Source organism: Heterodontus francisci, chromosome 32 (assembly GCF_036365525.1).
Source record: "Heterodontus francisci isolate sHetFra1 chromosome 32, sHetFra1.hap1, whole genome shotgun sequence".
NCBI lineage: Eukaryota > Metazoa > Chordata > Chondrichthyes > Heterodontiformes > Heterodontidae > Heterodontus > Heterodontus francisci.
Genome location: NC_090402.1, coordinates 4,512,998 through 4,531,524, shown reverse-complemented (window position 1 = coordinate 4,531,524; position 18,527 = coordinate 4,512,998). Strand labels below are relative to the sequence as shown.

The following is an 18,527-nucleotide window of genomic DNA, read 5'->3' as shown; positions in this document are numbered from 1 at the left end:
GAATTCTACCTGATGTAGTTTCAGTTCTGTAATGGGTCTGTACAGTGCCAAGAAATGAATTCACAGTGAATATTGTGCACGATGTGTTGAGAGGAAATCAGAAAGCAGTGCACTGTATTGAGTTATTTAGTGAGGCATTTGATAAAGTCCTTTTTAATTCATTCACAGATGTGAATGCTGGTAAGACTAGCATTTATTGCCCATCCTAATTGCCCTTGAGAAGGTGGTGGTGAGCCGTCTTCTTGAATATAACTGACTGTCTTCCTTGGCCATTTCAAAAGGCAGTTAAGAGTCAATCACATTGTTGTAGATCTGGAGTCACAGATACGCCAGACCGGGTAAGGACAGAAGATTTCCTTCTTTAAAGGACATCAGTGAAAAGGAAGGCTTTTTACAACAATCCGGTAGTTCCAAAGTTACCATCATTGATACCAGCTTTTTATTCCAGATTTATTTAATGAACTGAATTTCAATTCCCCAGCTGCCAATGTTTGTGGAGCAAGATTTGCCATGGCTCTTTAATTCAGCCACAGCATTAGCTGTTTTTGACCAACTGGAGTGAAGGGCGAGGCCTGATCAGGACCTGCACCTAACTGCAATCCTATACTTCACACAAGTTGACTCAGTTAGGTCCTCATTCGAAGTGTGTGGTGACAAAACCTCTTCAAATAAAGAATTTTAAAGCACTGATGAAGGAAGGAAAGTAAGAGCAAAATAGTCGGGGGTCAGGAGGTTGCTTGAATAGTTTGAAACCCTAAAACCATGGGACGATAGTTTCCTTCGGTTCCTTCCCCGCTTGGGTCTCCCCTGGTGGCCTAGTGAGGCGTTCCATTAGTAGCTGAGCCACACGGGCTAGGGAGGCTGTTTCAATTTTTCTGTATTGAATTTAGAGAGGGGAAGGGAGCTGATTGGGGTGGGGAGGGGGTTGATTGGGGGGCTGCCAATTCCTGCTGGGACTGAATTGGAGGCCTCAAGGGGAGGTCAGTGGAGGCATGCCCGGTCGCAGAGGCTCCTCAGGCTGGCACCTGATCCAGAAGGTAAGTGTAATAACATAAGTAATAGGAGCAGGAGTAGAGCATACGGCCATCGAGCCTGCTCTGCCATTCAATATGATCACGGCTAATCTTCTGCCACAACTCCATTTTCCTCCCTGCACTGACCTCCTCATCCACCAGCTCCTCACCTCAGTGAAGCTGCTGGCTTTCCCAATGCTTGGGAAACCCAGCCTACAGCTGTTAAAGTTGAAAAACTGAATGACAATGAGGCTCGCAGCCTCAATATCATATTTAAAAGTCCAACCCACCTCCTTGGAGTGGGATGGCCACTCGCCTTCTTTCCCACCTCAGTTCAAGCTGGAAGTTGGAGGAAGGTTTGGGTCAGGAAACAGAGTTCTCAGACTTTAACCGTGCCCTGCCCCACTGACCCAAACCTGCCCCTTTTTTTAGGTTAAAATTCCCCCCGTATTTACTGTTGTACAGTAGGGATATAAGGGTGATTTTTGGATTGGTGGGTGAGTGTATCAAGGGATATAGATCAACGGCGGGTAAATGGAGTTGAGGTATGGATCAGCCATGATCTGACTGAATGGCAGAGCAGGCATGAGAAGCTGAATGGCCTTCTCCTGTTCCTGTGTACCCAACAAAAGCATGGTGATTCTGTTTATGAATTGAATGAAAGTAGAAAGGAACACGGTGTTATTGGTCTGGGGTAAGATTCCACACTTGGACACCTCTGGAATTCAATGCCAATGATAAAGAAGTTTAATAATAATCTCTAAACAGAGTGTCTCTTCTTCTTCTTCTTTGGCCTCCTTTTCTCGAGAGACAATGGGTAAGCGCCTGAGGTGGTCAGTGGTTTGTGCAGCAGCGCATGGAGTGGCTATAAAGGCCAATTCTAGAGTGACAGACTCTTCCACAGGTGCTGCAGATAAAATTGGTTGTCGGGGCTGTTACAGTTGGCTCTCCCCTTGCGCTTCTGTCTTTTTTCCTGCCAACTGCTAAGTCTCTTCGACTCGCCACACTTTAGCCCCACCTTTATGGTTGCCCGCCAGCTCTGGCGATCACTAGCAACTGACTCCCACGACTTGTGATCAATGTCACAGGACTTCATGTCACGTTTGCAGATGTCTTTAAAGCTGAAACATGGACGGCCGGTGGGTCTGATACCAGTGATGAGCTCGCTGTACAATGTGTCTTTGGGGATCCTGCCATCTTCCATGCGGCTCACATGGCCAAGCCATCTTAAGCGCCGCTGGCTCAGTAATGTGTATATGCTGGGGATGTTGGCCGCCTCGAGGACTTCTGTGTTGGAGATACAGTCCTGCCACCTGATGCCAAGGATTCTCCGGAGGCAGCGAAGATGGAATGAATTGAGACGTCGCTCTTGGCTGACATACGTTGTCCAGGCATGGTCACACAGTATATCATAGGCTGAGTTCAGTGATATACTGTCAGTCTGTTTTGGTGGTGATTTGTATCATGCATTTGTCAGATATGAAGTGATAGACAGGCAGGAAGCTTGGGGTTTCCTGGGAGCATTGAAAGTTATTGCAATTCAAGTATGTCTGCAGGTATGTAATTATGTGAACAGGTGTGTATTTGTGCAGACACATATGAAGGTGTGTGCATACAGAAGTACGAATGAACATACATGTTGCCATTTTAACATGTATGCTGGCATATGTGAAGAAAAAAGGGAAAGAACACTATGTCTGGAAATGAAGTACTTGGAAGAGCAGTGACTACTATAATATAGGGAATGCAGCAGCCAATTTGCACACAGCAAGCTCCCACAAACAGCAATGAGATAAATGGCCTGACAATCTGTTTTAATGCTGTTGATTCAGGGATACATATTGGCCTAGGGTACCAACAACTCCTAGAATCTTCTTCCAGTAGTGCTTTGGGATCTTTTACATACACCTGAGCAGGCAGATGAAGTCTTGCTTCAACATCTCATCCAAAAGTTGGCCCCTCCAACACTGCAGTGCTCCGTCAGTACTGCCACTCCAACACTGCAGCGTTCCCTCAACACTGTTCCTCTGACAATGCAATGCTCCCTCAGTACTGACCCTCCGACAGTGCAGCACTCCCTCAGTACTGACCCTCCGACAGTGCAGCACTCCCTCAGTACTGACCCACCAACAGTGCAGCGCTCCCTCACTACTGACCCTCCAACAGTGCAGCACTCCCTCAGTACTGACCCTCAGACAGTGCAGCACTCCCTCAGTACTGACCCTCCAACAGTTCAGCACTCCCTCAGTACTGACCCTCTGACAATGCAGCGCTCCCTCAGTACTGACCCTCTGACAATGCAGCGCTCCCTCAGTACTGACCCTCCGACAGTGCAGCACTCCCTCAGTACTGCGCTGGAATGTTAGCCTGGATTCTGTGCTCACATCCTGGAGGGAGCCTTGAACTCATGACCTTGTGATAGAAGTGACAGTGCTACACATTGAGCCATAGCTAACACCTAACTGTAAGAAGGCTTGAAAGTAGTGCTAGACCCTAGCGAGGGTCTGAGAACTGACTCACAGACAGAATGTATGCATCTGCCGAGACGTGTATACATGAGCCCAAACTTGCATTTCCTCCACCACTAGCACTTTGTGGCTGCAATGTATACCATCTACAAGTTACACTGCAGCAACCCGCCAAGGCTTCTTCAACAGTACTCTCCAAATCCGTGACCTCTACCAAATCACATCTGCACACAGTAGCTGAGTGTTCCCAGTATTCTGCAATCCACTGATTTGATCGCAACTTTCAGTTTCCGTCCTCTTTGTCTGTTGGTGATGAAGGGAGGGCGGGGGGGGGGGGGTGGTGTCAGAGATCGGTACAGGCCAGCAATACAAATATTTTGTCCTGGAAACGAAGGTTTGGAACAGAAGATGTGACAGCCTGCAGCACGATTAGGTCACAAACATTCACCTCCACTGACAGAGGAAAAGCACCTCCTGGGTGATGCTCTGGGCTATTGGTTCCACAAGCAATGTGAATCAGCTGCTGCTATTCCCAGCACTGGTGTGGGCGTGCTGTCTATTTATATATATGTGAGACTGTGGGCTGTAAGTTACTCACTGAGATGAATCCTCACTGCCCTTGTAACAAATGGCAAGCCACAATTTCAGCACAGCGGCAGAAAGTACACAAATAAGGTTGGGGGAAGAGAGGCATACTGTCATCACAATCAAATTATATTCACTGACAAACAGTGCAGTGTTTACAGAGCACTGAATCCAACAATTTGAGGTTATGATGTTTATCCGCTTCTTGAACTTCATAGGTTAAAAATGCAAAAGACAAACCCCTCAATCAGGATTCCATTAGTTGTTTGGATTTCATGGGAAATGTAATAAAATAAGGATATTAAACAGAAGCAGGCTGATTTATTCTCCTTCTGAGCCTGTAGTGAAAACAGAAGCCAACTTTAGTGTCCGAACTGTGACCGGCTATCACTCACAGACTGAAGACTGATCCTGGTCTGTAGGCTCAATACTGCACCAAGTGCTGTCTTTATTTAGTAAAACATTAGGAGTGCGTGAATAAATTGATGTCTGGCAGGCACGATAACCCGTAGTTAAGAGTAAATTATACACCGATTGATATAAGCTCATGAAACCATGTCCGTCCCTACACTATATTTATGCAAGTTTACCTGAGTGATATTAGTCTCACCTTCACGCCGCCATCTATAACAAGGTTAAATTTAACTCAGGCTTTGCTTCTGATGTATTCTTACTGTCTTGAAATTCAGTAAAGGAGGTAGAAAGCAAGTGGCAGCAGGCTATGGGTCAGCTGGCAGATAGACTGTGAAGAATACTCCCCAGCAAACACAGGAACAGCATTTAACAGTGAAGTATGAAACCATCCTCAGTATATTTAGCACTGTTCCTGCTGACTGGATGGCGTCACTGCAGTTCAACACCCACTCACTGTACATTGTCAATCCAACACACCAGACGTTGGTCAGATAACACAAACACCCAGCAGTGTATACATCAGGTACAGTATTGGGCCTCAGCTGGGGTACTGCAGTCTGACCAGAACTGGACACAGTGCTCAAAGTGGGTCTGACCAGAACCAGGCACAGAGCTCGAGTGGGTTTGACCAGAACTGGACACAATGCTCGAGTGGGTCTGACCAGAACTGGACGCAGTGCTCGAGTGGGTCTGACCAGAACCGGATACAGTGCTCGAGTGAGTCTGACCAGAACTGGACGCAGTGCTCGAGTGGGTCTGACCAGAACTGGACACAGTGCTCGAATGGGTCTGACCAGAACCGGATACAGTGCTCGAGTGAGTCTGACCAGAACTGGACATAGTGCTCGATTGGGTCTGACCAGAACTAGACACAGTGCTCAAAGTGTGTCTGACCAGAACTGGACATAGTGCTCGATTGGGTCTGACCAGAACTGGACACAGTGCTCGAGTGAGTCCGACCAGAACTGGTCTCAGTGCTCAAAGTGGCTCTGACCAGAACTGGACACAGTGCTCAAAGTGGGTCTGACCAGAACTGGATACAGTACTCAAAGTGGGTCTGACCAGAACTGGACGCAGTGCTCGAGTGGGTCTGACCAGAACCGGATACAGTGCTCGAGTGAGTCTGACCAGAACTGGACGCAGTGCTCGAGTGGGTCTGACCAGAACTGGACACAGTGCTCGAATGGGTCTGACCAGAACCGGATACAGTACTCAAAGTGGCTCTGACCAGAACTGGACACAGTGCTCAAAGTGGGTCTGACCAGAACTGGATACAGTACTCAAAGTGGCTCTGACCAGAACTGGACACAGTGCTCAAAGTGGGTCTGACCAGAACTGGATACAGTACTCAAAGTGGGTCTGACCAGAACTGGACATAGTGCTCGATTGGGTCTGACCAGAACTAGACACAGTGCTCAAAGTGCGTCTTACCAGAACTGGACATAGTGCTCGATTGGGTCTGACCAGAAATGGGCACAGCGCTCGAGTGAGTCTGACCAGAACTGGTCTCAGTGCTTAAAGTGGGTCTGACCGGAACTGGATACAGTACTCAAAGTGGGTCTGACCAGAACTGGACATAGTGCTCGATTGGGTCTGACCAGAACTAGACACAGTGCTCAAAGTGCGTCTTACCAGAACTGGACATAGTGCTCGATTGGGTCTGACCAGAAATGGGCACAGCGCTCGAGTGAGTCTGACCAGAACTGGTCTCAGTGCTTAAAGTGGGTCTGACCGGAACTGGACACAGTGCTCAAAGTGGGTCTGACCAGAACTGGATACAGTGCTCAAAGTGGGTTTGACCAGAAATGGACACAATGCTCAAGTGGGTCTGACCAGAATTGGATACAGTGTTCAAGGTGCATCTGTGTCAGTGGCTGTTACAGAGCAGGAGATTAAAGAGAAGGAAAAACGTACCGATGAACACACTAGAAATAGCAAACAGGAAACTTTCACACACCTTCAGAGACAGCAAAGGAGGAGAGAGGGGGTAGAGGGAGAGGGAAGGGGAAATGAGGAGAGAGAAAAAGCTGGCCCAATGAGCAGCATCTACAAAGAACAACCAACATCACAAACCCTGGTCTGTGCTATTTATTAGATAAATGTCATGAAGATGTGGAACTGTATAATTTAAATAATTTCACAAATTTGTTAAAAAGTATGTGCATCAATATACCCCTCAGGCAAAAACGGAGGAGCAATTTCAACATCACAAGAAAATTTCACAAAACAGCGAAAATATTTGGCAACATATACATTAAAAAGGAAGAAAAGAATGATTAAAAACAGCAGATAGGAACAATTGTTCTTCTCTGGTTGGTAATGAGGGATAACAAAGAATTTGAATTTAGTACTGTCATCAGGTTTTTACAGAGTGATCAATGATGAGGAAGGAAATTCCACTTAAAACAATCCACTGGCATTGTTGGACGGTTCTCGTAACATCTCAGTTCATCCCTGCAAAATTGCTCCCATCACCATTAACTGTACTTCATCCAGTTCAAAGGTCATCAAAGTGGGCTCTCTGGATTGGTGAGGGGTGTGGTGGGCCCAGGAAGTCCATGAATTTATCAAGCTTTCTGTCTGTTTGTCACCACAACTCTGTACCTCTCTGCATTTGTTCACCTACTAGTACCTCACTTGTGTTACTGCAAACTAATGGAAAACAATAGCGCTGTTGTGCGAGGTGTAGCTCTCGCCGTCTATTGCAAGCTTGGACAGGGGATTTACGGAAATGCGTCGCTATTTCTGGGGTGGGGGAGGGTCCCTAGATGTATCTCAATAGTTTCAGTGGAATATTCCACAAAGCAAAGATTGAAACTCACTCCCCAGAATATAAACCACAAAATATTTTCTCCAGACACAATCAAAGTTGTACTACTGGGTGCCTTTGTATTGTTTGGGTAGACACAGCACGGTGCAAACCTTCTACATGCCTACTGTCTCAGGACAGTCCACACACTTTACAAAATCTTACAAAGCACTTCCACACATTCTGACATGGGAAGGTGCTTTTAATGTGAGTATTACCTATTATTTTGCCTTACTGAATTCCTAGTGACAACACTGCAACAGTACGTGCTTAATCAGAGGGAGTGCTGTAACCTACACATTTAAACCCAATTTTGGATTGTTCATTGGGATTTCAACAAATAAAATGTGTCAGACTTCACATACATAAGGAGTTAAGGAATTTAAAAAACCTTCATTAAATTCAATGCCATCCTATACTCTTGGAGCATGAACAGTCTGTACAGAGTTCACATTTCAATATAAAAATACAGAGAAAAGACAAAGAAATTGTTTCCAGTGCATGCTTGCCTAGCTATATTCTGAGCCAGGAGCCAACGTTACCTTTTTTATATAAAGTCAAAATTTGTTTCACTCCTCTCCCCTCCAACCCTGAGGTACTTTTCCACAAGCATTGGTTACCCCTACGATATCTCATCTGATTTTATACAGTGAGTGTTGGCAGGCTGTTTGACTATGGAGGGCATCATGGCCAAGCCAATCCTGCCCTCAGCTGATGCCAGCATGTGTGTCGCTGAACAGTGTTTTGAAAAAAGTAACCTGACTGATATCCCCCCTTCATCCCTGAGGCAAATTGCAGTGGCCCCCAGCACTGCCCTCTTGCCTGAGATTAACTAAACCAGCAAAAGCTGAGGATAGAAAGAGGATTTTTTTTTTGTTGTAAAAGTACTTCCCCGCTGCAGATTGGAAAATGTTCTCAAGTAACTTTTAAAAGTCAAATCTTTACTTCCCACAGAGACCAGGCATCTGGTAACGTGGCTTCCTGCAATAAGCCAGATGCCAATCGTCTCCTGGGTCAATGTGAAGGTGTGATCCCTTTTTTTTCAAATGGAGCAACTCCAGGATCCCTGGGACTGCTCCCCAATGCTGATGTTTCAGAGTGGCTCAGTGTAAAAGAGACCCAATATCACAAAAACAATGTCCAATATAACAGACTGGTAATCGGAATAAAAATGATCAGACCCCTGCAGGTTCCCCCTTTAATAACAGGGTTAGAATACACGACCCAAATGATAATTCTATGAGAATGTACACCCAAGGATACATTGCAATCCACAGGGAAGAGAGAGTAGAATGTGACTGGCAACACTCCCTTTCACCTCTGTGATGGAGGTTCAAATCCAGACTGATGGGCTGCAAGTCACCCACCCTCTGTTGATGTTCAGATAAATTCCCGGCACTGATTGCCCACGGTGTGGGACCAGAATCGGCAATCTCAGTCCTGAGAGTCTGCTAACGGCAGCTGGTACACGGGGAAATTGGAAGATGTCATGCTTGTGTGGGGCGTGGCACGGGGGGGGGGGGTGGGGGGGGGGGGAAGTGTGGGAGAATTAAGGCACATTGTTTGAAGCAGAGTAAGAGGGAGCTTCACTCTGTGTCTGTTGTACCTAACCTGGAAGTGTTCAACACTCACACCATAGGCTCAAAACAGAAAAAAGAAATGTTTAATTTCCCAGCATTGACATCCCTAACCTCAACAGGTGTGTGTACACATACACTCGCACAGAAATAAATGCCTTTGGCAGGGTCTGTCACACGGTCCTTTCACCCCACCTCACAGGGCCCTGAGTCACCTGCTACCAGTTTCAAATTGAAGCACCGTCTCTACACAGTCTCATCAGACAGACAGACATAAAAGGAAAGTCTGAACACAAAATTCACCGCCGGGTACCTATTGCGTGCCTATGTGCAAGTTTCTGTTCAAAGTATATTCCCCTATTGTCATCTCAAAGGAAGATTTTATTTCTTCACTCCCTGCATCAATCTTCTCTTTTTGTCACACCTTTCAATCCTCACTGGGTCACAGCAGCCCACCAGTACCCCGCCTAACTGACTCATTCATGTGTGAGCCCACAGTGAGTGCTACTCAACCACAGGGGTCATCAGAGCAGAACCCCCAACCTGTCCTCTATACAGTGGAGTAGGAGCAGAGGCCACAGCTGAGTTTCCCCCTCTGATGCACTCAGTGGTTGAGGCTAATCGGCATATCACTGGCTCCAAGCAGACAGACGAGCAAAAATCAGTAATCAATCCCAGAGCACCTTCTTGGTCTTTAGGATGTGCTGAACCCAAGCCAGGTTGCTGTGGATAACATCACTGAATGGAACCAGAGTATGTCTCAATAACTGCAATCTGTGTGTGTGTGTGTGTGTGTGTGTGTGTGTGTGTGTGTGGGGAGGATGGTGGATGGGCAGTTGCCGCAACATCAGATATCCGGCTGGAAGGTGGACAGAACTACAGAACTGTCTGCTGCTCCCCACCCCCCCCCCGGAGGAATGCACTGCAACTGGATTTCATGGGGTGGATCTCACCTCTGACCAGAAACTTGTTTAAAAAGAGCTCTGTTTTTAATCAACCTAATTACTTTGAATAGACTGTAACACATATACTTTCAACAACAAAAAACTTTTGTCCTTAATCTAATCCAGAGGTTTACATGGGATAAACTTCCTCCTCCCACAATGGAACTATACTGAGCATCGTGACTGTATCGTAAATAATTAAGAGATAAGCTACTGTACAACATACTTACACCTCAGCACCCTGTCTCTGCAGTCCTGACCTGCCAGTGTCCACTCTACTGTCATCATCTGAATGATCGCTAGCTTTGTCGTAAAAGGCTTCAGGACTTTTCCCCTCTGCTGCTTCCTCTGTTCTTCTGCCCCTGTTGTTTTGCTCCTCAATCTTAGATCCTGACAAAGCCTGATTCAGCGGCTGCCACTGAGAAGCCAGGAGATTCTCACCATTCCCTCTACTCGTGCACTGACTGCTGGCCTCTCCTTCAGAAGTTCCCTCAGCAATCACTGTTTCTGTAGCTATATCTGCTCCTACACTGTGGCCCCTCTCTTCTAACCTGCTGGTTTCCTCATCAGTTGATAGGATGGGATGTGCAGCAACTGACAAACAGCTGGAGGGTCCTGCCATTTCACACAGGCGCTGGGTCACAGAGTCGAAGGGTGCAACTCTAGCATCATTCTGCTCCCTCACCTCACTCCTCACTCCACTCTGATAATTATGGTCACTCTGCTCTTGCCTTGCAACACAAGGCAGTCTGCTCGCCTCACTGGAATGAGCACCAAGACTTGCTGAAAGCATCAGGGATCCTAAAGGTTGACCTGGATTTTTACCCTCCTCACATTTCATTTTAGCACTACCTGCCCAGCCTACATGAGAGTGAGTGTTAACTGCAGCATGCGAGCTTTGGTCTGTACTGCATCCTACATCTGACTGACTGCTTCTGGAATACTCTCCCTCTCTGCAGCTTCCTTTCCCTCCGTGGACTGGCGCACTGTCACCGAGAGGTTCGGGCTGGAAGACATTCCACAATTTCAATTTGTTTACAGTTTTGTCGGAAGATCTGACTTGGACAGCTTTCGGTTGATGCTGTCCTACAGCCCACAATCTGGGGTCGATGTATTGCACATTTTGCTCCTGAATCAAGGGTTGTGTTGTTTCTAAAGCAAGAGCTGACCATTTCCCCTGAATGTTCTGGGCGGCGCAGCTCTCTGGTGTAGTGTTAACCTCTTTGTCCTGAAGGCTATCACTGTGCCAGTCAGACTGGCAATTACCGGTTCCTTTTCCTGGACAGTCTGTGCTGCCAACTTGCAAATGCTCCTGAATGATACCAGCTTTGGTTTCTGTTTTGGAATCAGCTGGTGGCTCTTCAACGACCTGTCTACGTTCAGTCTGCCGCTGCGCACAGCGGGTATCATGAATGTTCTGAAGATAATCCTGCCCATTAACACCGCCCTTGCTTTCAGTGCCAGCCCTTTCTGTACCTCTATGCGAATAACAAGCTGTGGTCTCCTCTTCCAGGTGACATAGTCCCTTCATATTAGCGCCGCGAGATCCCTCAGCTTGTTGAGAAAGAGAAGACAGCTTCCTGCTCTGGGCTGCCATTTCTGATGATGCACTTTCCTCCCCTTGTTTTTTAAAACTTTGCACCTCGTTCGTGTGCTCTTCCAATCCACTATTTACTCTGGCCTTTTCAGCTAGAAACCTCAGAATTTCTTGCTCGATCCCGTCGTCGCTGTCCGCGGAACTGCTGTCACCCACTGCCACAGTTCTCTGAGTCAGCCTGTCAGCCATGCTGGATGGTGCATCACACAACAAATCAACCTTGGGCTTTCCAATTCTGGCCACTTTGCCATTGTTTTCACTTCCTGACTGCTCCCTTATCCTCTTGTTCCCTTTACTCTTAAAGTCTAAATAACTTCTACAAGCTGCCTTGCTACTTTTTGACAAACAGCTTTTTAAGGGGCCGTGACTAGCAGCAAGAACTTCTCCAGTAGCCTTGAAACTTTGGTCACTAATTCCTGTGCTTTGCTCAGAGTAAGTGAGGACCTCCGCTCCTGTAAATCGCACTCGCTTCTTGCACCGGTTCTTTGTGTCCCTTGATCTTTTCCCCAGTTTCTTTCTGGTTTTCAAGAGATCCTTTGTGGCAGTATCCAGGTCCTCGTCACTGTCCAGTGAGCTACTTTTCTCATCTGTCTGCCAAGCATCACGGACAGGCTTACCACAGGACAGATTCTCGGCAGCCCATTTGATGCGAGACAATTTTTCTTGATCTCGGTTGACAGTCCTGCCGTACCAAACGTTGCTTACATCAAACATATCTTGTTCTGATGAGCCACCTTTAAGTTTAATTTTAGAGGTAACAGTGCCATTGTTAGCTAATGCAACAGGTGCCCCACTAGGGTCCTGTGGTTGGCTTTCTCTCAGTTCCTCCACTTCAAGTTCACGATCAGTGCTGACATTATTCTTCAGCCTTCCTTTTTGCGACAACAATGTCTGAGGTGAAGATGAAGATAAAGAAGACAGAGAGTCATTCAGACTGTCTTCTTGCTTCAGCTCTTGGGGGAATGTTCTGTCCAATTCACTCCCAGCTCCAACTTGGTCTGGTTTCTGACTGCTTTGGTTTGCCTTCAGAGCCAAGTAATTCTGAATTTCTTTTTCAATGCTATCGCTGCTGTCTGCAGAACTGTTTTCGCTGTCTGATGAAGATATGACTTGTTTGGAGATAGCAGTGGCGCCCTCTCTGGGTGCCTTGCCTCTGCCTGCACACTCTTTATTTTCTGAAGGAACCATATCTACCATGCTATCTGCACGTGGCTGCACTTTGGTTGCAAGAGGCCCTTCCCGTTTTGGGGAAGATTCTGACAGCGTCTCAGCTTGAAACCTTTTTTCCCAACCAAACCTGGAGTCCATGGCATTTCTCTCCCTTTGTGTTACAAAGTCATCGCCAGACTGATCACTCGAGTCAGTATCGGAAAGGTTGAAAGTACAGGATTCTCCAGACTTTTGGACACAGTGTATCCGCTTCTTATTCAAAGACGCCTGCAGTGTTTGTTTCTCCATGCTCTTCAAATCTGAAGACAAATCAGCACATTTCTGAGTGTTGGGGGGTTTGTGAGGCAACAAACCAAGAACAAAGGCAACATCCTCAGATTTCCCTTTCTTCTGTTCCAACTGGTAAAGTTGGATGGCTTCCTCAATGCCATCATCACTGCTGGAATCGGACAATTCAGTTTGTGCAATAATGGGATTGGCCTTTGGTTCAGAGAATTCAGCGTCGAGGCTCCATTGAGCATTGCTGCTTTTGTAGAGTTCCTTAAAGCGATGCCTTGCTTTTGGTTTCTTCTCGCTGGCCAACTTTTTATTACCCTTAGGATTCCCCTCACTGCCTTTCTCAGCTTTGCAGACAGTCCCAGATTCCCCAAAATGGGTGGAATTAGTATTGTTGACCTGAGTGTAGGCATTCATCACTGACTGTTTGACAAGGTGCATTTGGCTCCCTACGCTGGATTTGACGCACCTCTTCCTCTTCTTTGGTCCCACCTTCACCAGATTTTCTTTCTGTTCTGTCTTCCCTCTAAAAGCAAGCTCGTTCTCAGGGCCGTTGGTGCTAGTGCTGCCGGTCTCCTTACTCCGCTTGTCTTGCAAGAACCTTTCAATCTCTGCCTGTATACTCAGTTCAAAAGAATCATTGCTGCTGATGCTGGAGGGAGAAGAACATTTGGATCCTGCAGCCTCCAGACTGACACTGTGAGGGTCAATATTCACAAAGCCAAGCCCTAGCTCGGTGGGGACCATTACTTCTCCTCCAAGTGAAATGCCATTGCTGATTTTTGGAGCAGAGTCTTCAATGGCTGCATGTGTCCCTGGGGGATCTTTTGTGTCGTGGACTGCCTTTGATATCAAGGAATTATCTTCGGTCTTCTTTTTCAAGTATTCTTGAATTGCTTCTTCTATACCTCGGTCAACAGACTCGTCGCTGTCCGAGTCCAGGATGCAACAGCCCAAGTTGGATTCCTCTGTGCCAAGTGCGCAGGGTGGATAACCAGTCTTCAGGTCCTCCACAGCGGCCCCCTTTAAAACTCTGATGGAGGCTCCATCTAACACACCCTCGCTCCGCCTTTTCGCAGCTATGTTTGTCTGCGCGTTACTACTGGGGTCATTGTTCATGGCACAAGGTGAGTCATTGGCCTGCAAGTTTTCTATGATCATTTGCACATTCACGTTGACAGTACTTTGCACGGCAGGGAACTCCTCTCCAGAGTCAGAGAAACTCACAGGGAGGCTGAAGTTTTGGGATGCACCAAAGGGATGCCAATCTGTCTGTACCGCAGAGACAGGTGCCAAATTCATTAAGAACATTATAGCAGGAAAGTGACAGGCTGCACGTGACCTCTGTTGCTGCTCCACTCACATTCTGCAAATGAAACAGGACAGGAAAAAAATGATCAAAATGGCTGCAGCAAAAACAGGTACAACTTAACAAATTCTTGTGAATTTCAGTGTATTTAGAGAAACATTCTTGTCTATTGCTTCTCCCTCATTGTTTCCTGAAGAAAAACTTGCATTTCTATAGCACCTTTCATCACCTCAGGAAGTCCTAAAGCATTTTACAGCCAATGAAGTACTTTTAAATTGTTATAATATAGGAAACACAGCAGTCAATTTGCAAATGGCAAAGTCCCACAAACAGCAATGAAATAAATAGCCTGATCATGTTTTAGTGATGTTGGTTGGGGGATAACTGTCAGCCAGGACACCAGGCAGAACTTTTTATTCATTCTTGGGATGTGAGGATCACTGGCAAAACCAGCTTTTATTGCCCATCCCTAATTGCCCTTGAGCAGGTGGTGGTGAGCTGCCTACAACTGAGTGGCTTGCTCCACCACTTCAGAGGGCAGTTAAGAGGCAATCACACTGCTGTGGGTCTGGAGTCACAAGTAGGACAGACTGGGTAAGGACGGCAGATTTCCTTCCCTCAAGGACATTAGTGAACCAAATGGGTTTTTATGACAATCCAGGAGTTTCATGATCATTATTAATGAGACTAACATTTTATTCCAGATATATTAATTAATCGGATTTAAATTCCACCAAGCTGTCATTGTAAGATATAAACTCGTGTTGACTGGTGCATAAGTCTGGGCTTCTGGATTACTAGAGTCATAGAGTTATACAGCACAGAAACAGGCGCTTCAGCCCACTGTCGGCCATCAAGCGTATCTATTCTAATTCCATTTTCCAGCACTTGGCCCATAGCTTTGTAAGCTATGGCGTTTCAAGTACTCATCTAGATACTTCTTAAATGTTGTGAGGGTTCCTGCCTCTACCACCTCTTCAGGCAGTGTGTTCCAGATTCCAACCATCCTCTGGGTGAAAGTTTTTTTCTTCGAATCCCCTCTAAACCTCCTGCCGCTTATTTAAATCTATACCCCCTGGTTATTGACAACTCCGCTAGTCCTGTAACATTACCATTAGGCTATACTTGCCTGCTTTTCTTCAAAATATTGTTCGCGGGATCTTTTACATCCACCTGAAAGGGCAGATGGGGCCTCAGTTTAATGTTTCATCCAAAAGACAGCACCTCCAACAGTGCAGAACTCCCTCAGTTCCTTAAGTCTCTGGAGTAGGGCTTGACTCTGCAACCTTCAGAGGGCAGAGTTTAATCACTGACTCTTGTTGAGGTACAGTGCCCTGTGGCCTCGTCCAATATTGTTTCACCTGCTGCCTAAGCACATGCACCTTCGAGTAGAATCCACTACATAGAAACTGCAATCAGGAGAGGGAACCCCCAGCTAGTAAGGTCACCTGTAGCAGCCCCATTACTGCCCCACCAAGATCAGCAGCACCAGCAGCCCTAACAAGAACAAATTGGCATATAGATGGCTGCAGTCAGCTCACTTTGTAAAACCAAGACACCCGATTGTGTTCTGCTGACACAAGAAAGCTATTTATCAAAAAAACTATTCTGGTGGAGGGATAAGTTCAGTATCACACATCACACACAAGCAGAAACACTGACAGAGAAACTGCGACTGGTAGCACATCACCAGTCATCTGCCAGTTCCCTCCAGCACCTCTAGACAAATTTACAAACAGTTCCATATTACTCCTCCTCAATCCCTACAACCTCCCACTTGAGAACTGCTGCCCTGTATCCTAACTTGCACTAAGTCCCATTCACCTATCACCCCACCCCATGCTTGCTGACTTAACAGTAGCTCCTGGCCCAGCAACACCTCACTTTTAAAATTCTCATATTGTCTTTAAATCCCTCCATGGCCTCGCCCCTATCTCTGTAACCTCCTCCAGTCCGACAACCCTCCGAGATCTCTGCATTCTTACTCACCCCTGATTTTAACTGCCCCACCGTTGGTGACCAGCTGCATAGGCCCCAAGCTCTGGAATTCCCTCGCTAAACCCCTCTGCCTGTCTGTCTCTCCTCCTTTAAGTTGCTCCTTAAAACCTACCTCATCAACCAAGCTTTCAGTCACTTGCCTTAATATCTGTTTATGTAGCTAAGTGTCAAATTCTGTTTGATAATGTTCCTGTAAACCACCTTGGTACATCTGACTACATTAAAGGCACTATATAAATGCACGTTGTTGTTGTTGAAAATTAAACTTCTGGTTATTTTAAATCAGTCAACTCATGGAATCATGTTAAAGTCCGGACGCCCTGGATGCCAACACTGCTGAAAACAAAGACCTTTAACTCAATAACAAAACAGGAGAGATAAGCTCACTTTAAAAACAGTACCAAGGTCAATTTGGGAAACTGGGCTGCCTAATGTGATACTGACCCATTCCTGGACCGGTGCAGATTTTAAACGAATTGCAAACTAGTTCAAAAGCAAGTTTAAGATGGACATCAGGATGTTCTCCATGTAAATGGAAAAACGGTTCAACGCTGGAAACAACTCAAGAGCCTCCTAGAGACTGTGATAGTGAAACTGCGGCAAGTAAAACAGGCCGAATGACCGCACCCAGCCATGATCTGAGGCGACAACCTCACTTCGCTTCAGGAGGGGGATATTCGACCGGGATTTCTGTTCGTCAGCGATATCTTTGACCTCAGTTGCTGTGTGCCGGGTGGGAGATGCCCCACACAGTTGAATTGCCAAACGCCACTGGCTGCTCAGACGGGCCGAGCAAGGCCCTCTGGCCCCGGGCAGTCACTGCCCACGGTATCCGGACCCTGGTGAGGTCAGTGTCCACACCACCCCTCACACCCCCCCCGGGGGAGAGGGGGGGGGGTGGGTCAGTGACTGACCCTCGCCTCCTGACCACCTCCGTTCACTCCGGCCTCCCGCCTTGCCCTCGGCTGCTGCCAGCTCGCCCCAAACTCCGAGGCCGAGGCCGAGGCCTCTGCATCCCCGAGCGGCCGCACAGTGACCGGCCCCGAGCTGGGAGTGAGGGAACCGGCCGGCGGCACCTCACCCTCAAGTCGGGGCATGGATTAATTTACTCCCCGCCCTTCAGGCCTCACATCGGAGGTTAACAATAAGAAGGGAGGCAAATAAAGCGACCCCTCCGGCCCGGCCGCTGAGTACAGGCCCGAGGCCTCGAGTCGCAGGCCCTGCCGGCCGCTGACGGACAACCGCCGGATCCGGCGCCAAAACGCAGCGCGAGCCGGAGCCCAGGGTTGATTGACAGCTCCCGGGATTGATTGACAACTCCCGGGGTTGATTGACAGCTGTCAGAGCCCCGGGAGCGGCCGCGCTCACTTGCTCACTACCTGCTGCATGCGGCTCCCTCACTGCGGCCGCCCCGCTCACTGAGAGCGGCTGCAGGCAAAGTTCAGAGCGGCAGCGAGGAGGCGGAGAAGCAAAGAAATAAATAAATAAGGTGCAGATCCCGCCAGCTCTCGGGCAGGCGCTGCAACAACAACAAAGGTCATAAACTCTTCCTGCAAAAAGCATTCGTCACAAATAGGAATTGTTTATTGTAAAGGAGAGAAAGGATGAGGGAATAGCAGCAAGTGTCACTGTTACAGGCTTTGCTCCAAATGTTGGAGGCCTCTCGGTTTGCAACCGAGCAGCAAACAAAACATTAAAATAGCCACAGAGCATGCAGACAAGTGTCGTGCAGATCAGGGAATGCAGAGAACTAACTGTTCTATTTGGGATCCACTCATTGGCGTATTTTGCCCCCGGGTTAACTTGCCTCTTCAAGCGCTGGTACTTGCCTGGGTGCCGTCCACAGGCATCATCCAGAACATTCCCCAAAGCATCAGCCATGGCGCAGTGATAGAATTCCAGCCTCTGAATCCGAATGTTGTGGGTTCATAGTCTCACTCAAGAGACAGGAGCACAAAATTTAGGTTGACCCTCCCACTGCAGTACTGAGGGAGCACTGCATTGTCGGAGGGTCAGTACTGAGGGAGTGCTGCACTGTCGGAGGGTCAGTACTGAGGGAGTGCTGCACTGTCGGAGGGTCAGTACTGAGGGAGCGCTGCACTGACGGATGGTCAGTACTGAGGGAGCGCTGCACTGACGGAGGGTCAGTACTGAGGGAGTGCTGCACTGTCAGAGGCTCAGTACTGAGGGAGTGCTGCACAGTCAGAGGGTCAGTACTGAGGGAGTGCTGCAGTGTCAGGGTCGGTACTGAGGGAGCGCTGCACAGTTAGAGGGTCAGTACTGAGGGAGTGCTGCACTGTCTGAGGGTCAGTACTGAGAGAGTGCTGCACTGTCGGAGGGTCAGTACTGAGGGAGTGCTGCACTGAC

At 47.6% G+C, this 18,527-nt stretch overlaps 1 protein-coding gene across 4 annotated transcripts; it reads right to left on the bottom strand.

Annotated features, from left to right (window-relative positions):
• Positions 1 to 6,553: 6,553 nt before the first annotated feature.
• ppp1r26 (protein phosphatase 1, regulatory subunit 26) lies at positions 6,554 to 18,110 on the bottom strand. 4 transcript variants are annotated; one of them, XM_068012029.1, is made up of 2 exons: positions 17,968 to 18,110; positions 6,554 to 14,219 (listed from the first exon to the last, which is right to left on the bottom strand). In XM_068012029.1, the coding sequence occupies exon 2, from the start codon at positions 14,162 to 14,164 to the stop codon at positions 10,037 to 10,039; it is 4,128 nt and encodes a 1,375-aa protein (XP_067868130.1). In that variant the 5' UTR covers positions 14,165 to 14,219; positions 17,968 to 18,110; the 3' UTR covers positions 6,554 to 10,036. The 4 variants fall into 4 exon arrangements, with proteins under 4 accessions (XP_067868130.1, XP_067868131.1, XP_067868129.1 ...); XM_068012030.1 differs by having other exon boundaries at positions 17,990 to 18,110; XM_068012028.1 differs by lacking the exon at positions 17,968 to 18,110 and adding an exon at positions 17,540 to 17,637.
• Between the last annotated feature and the right edge of the window lie 417 nt (positions 18,111 to 18,527).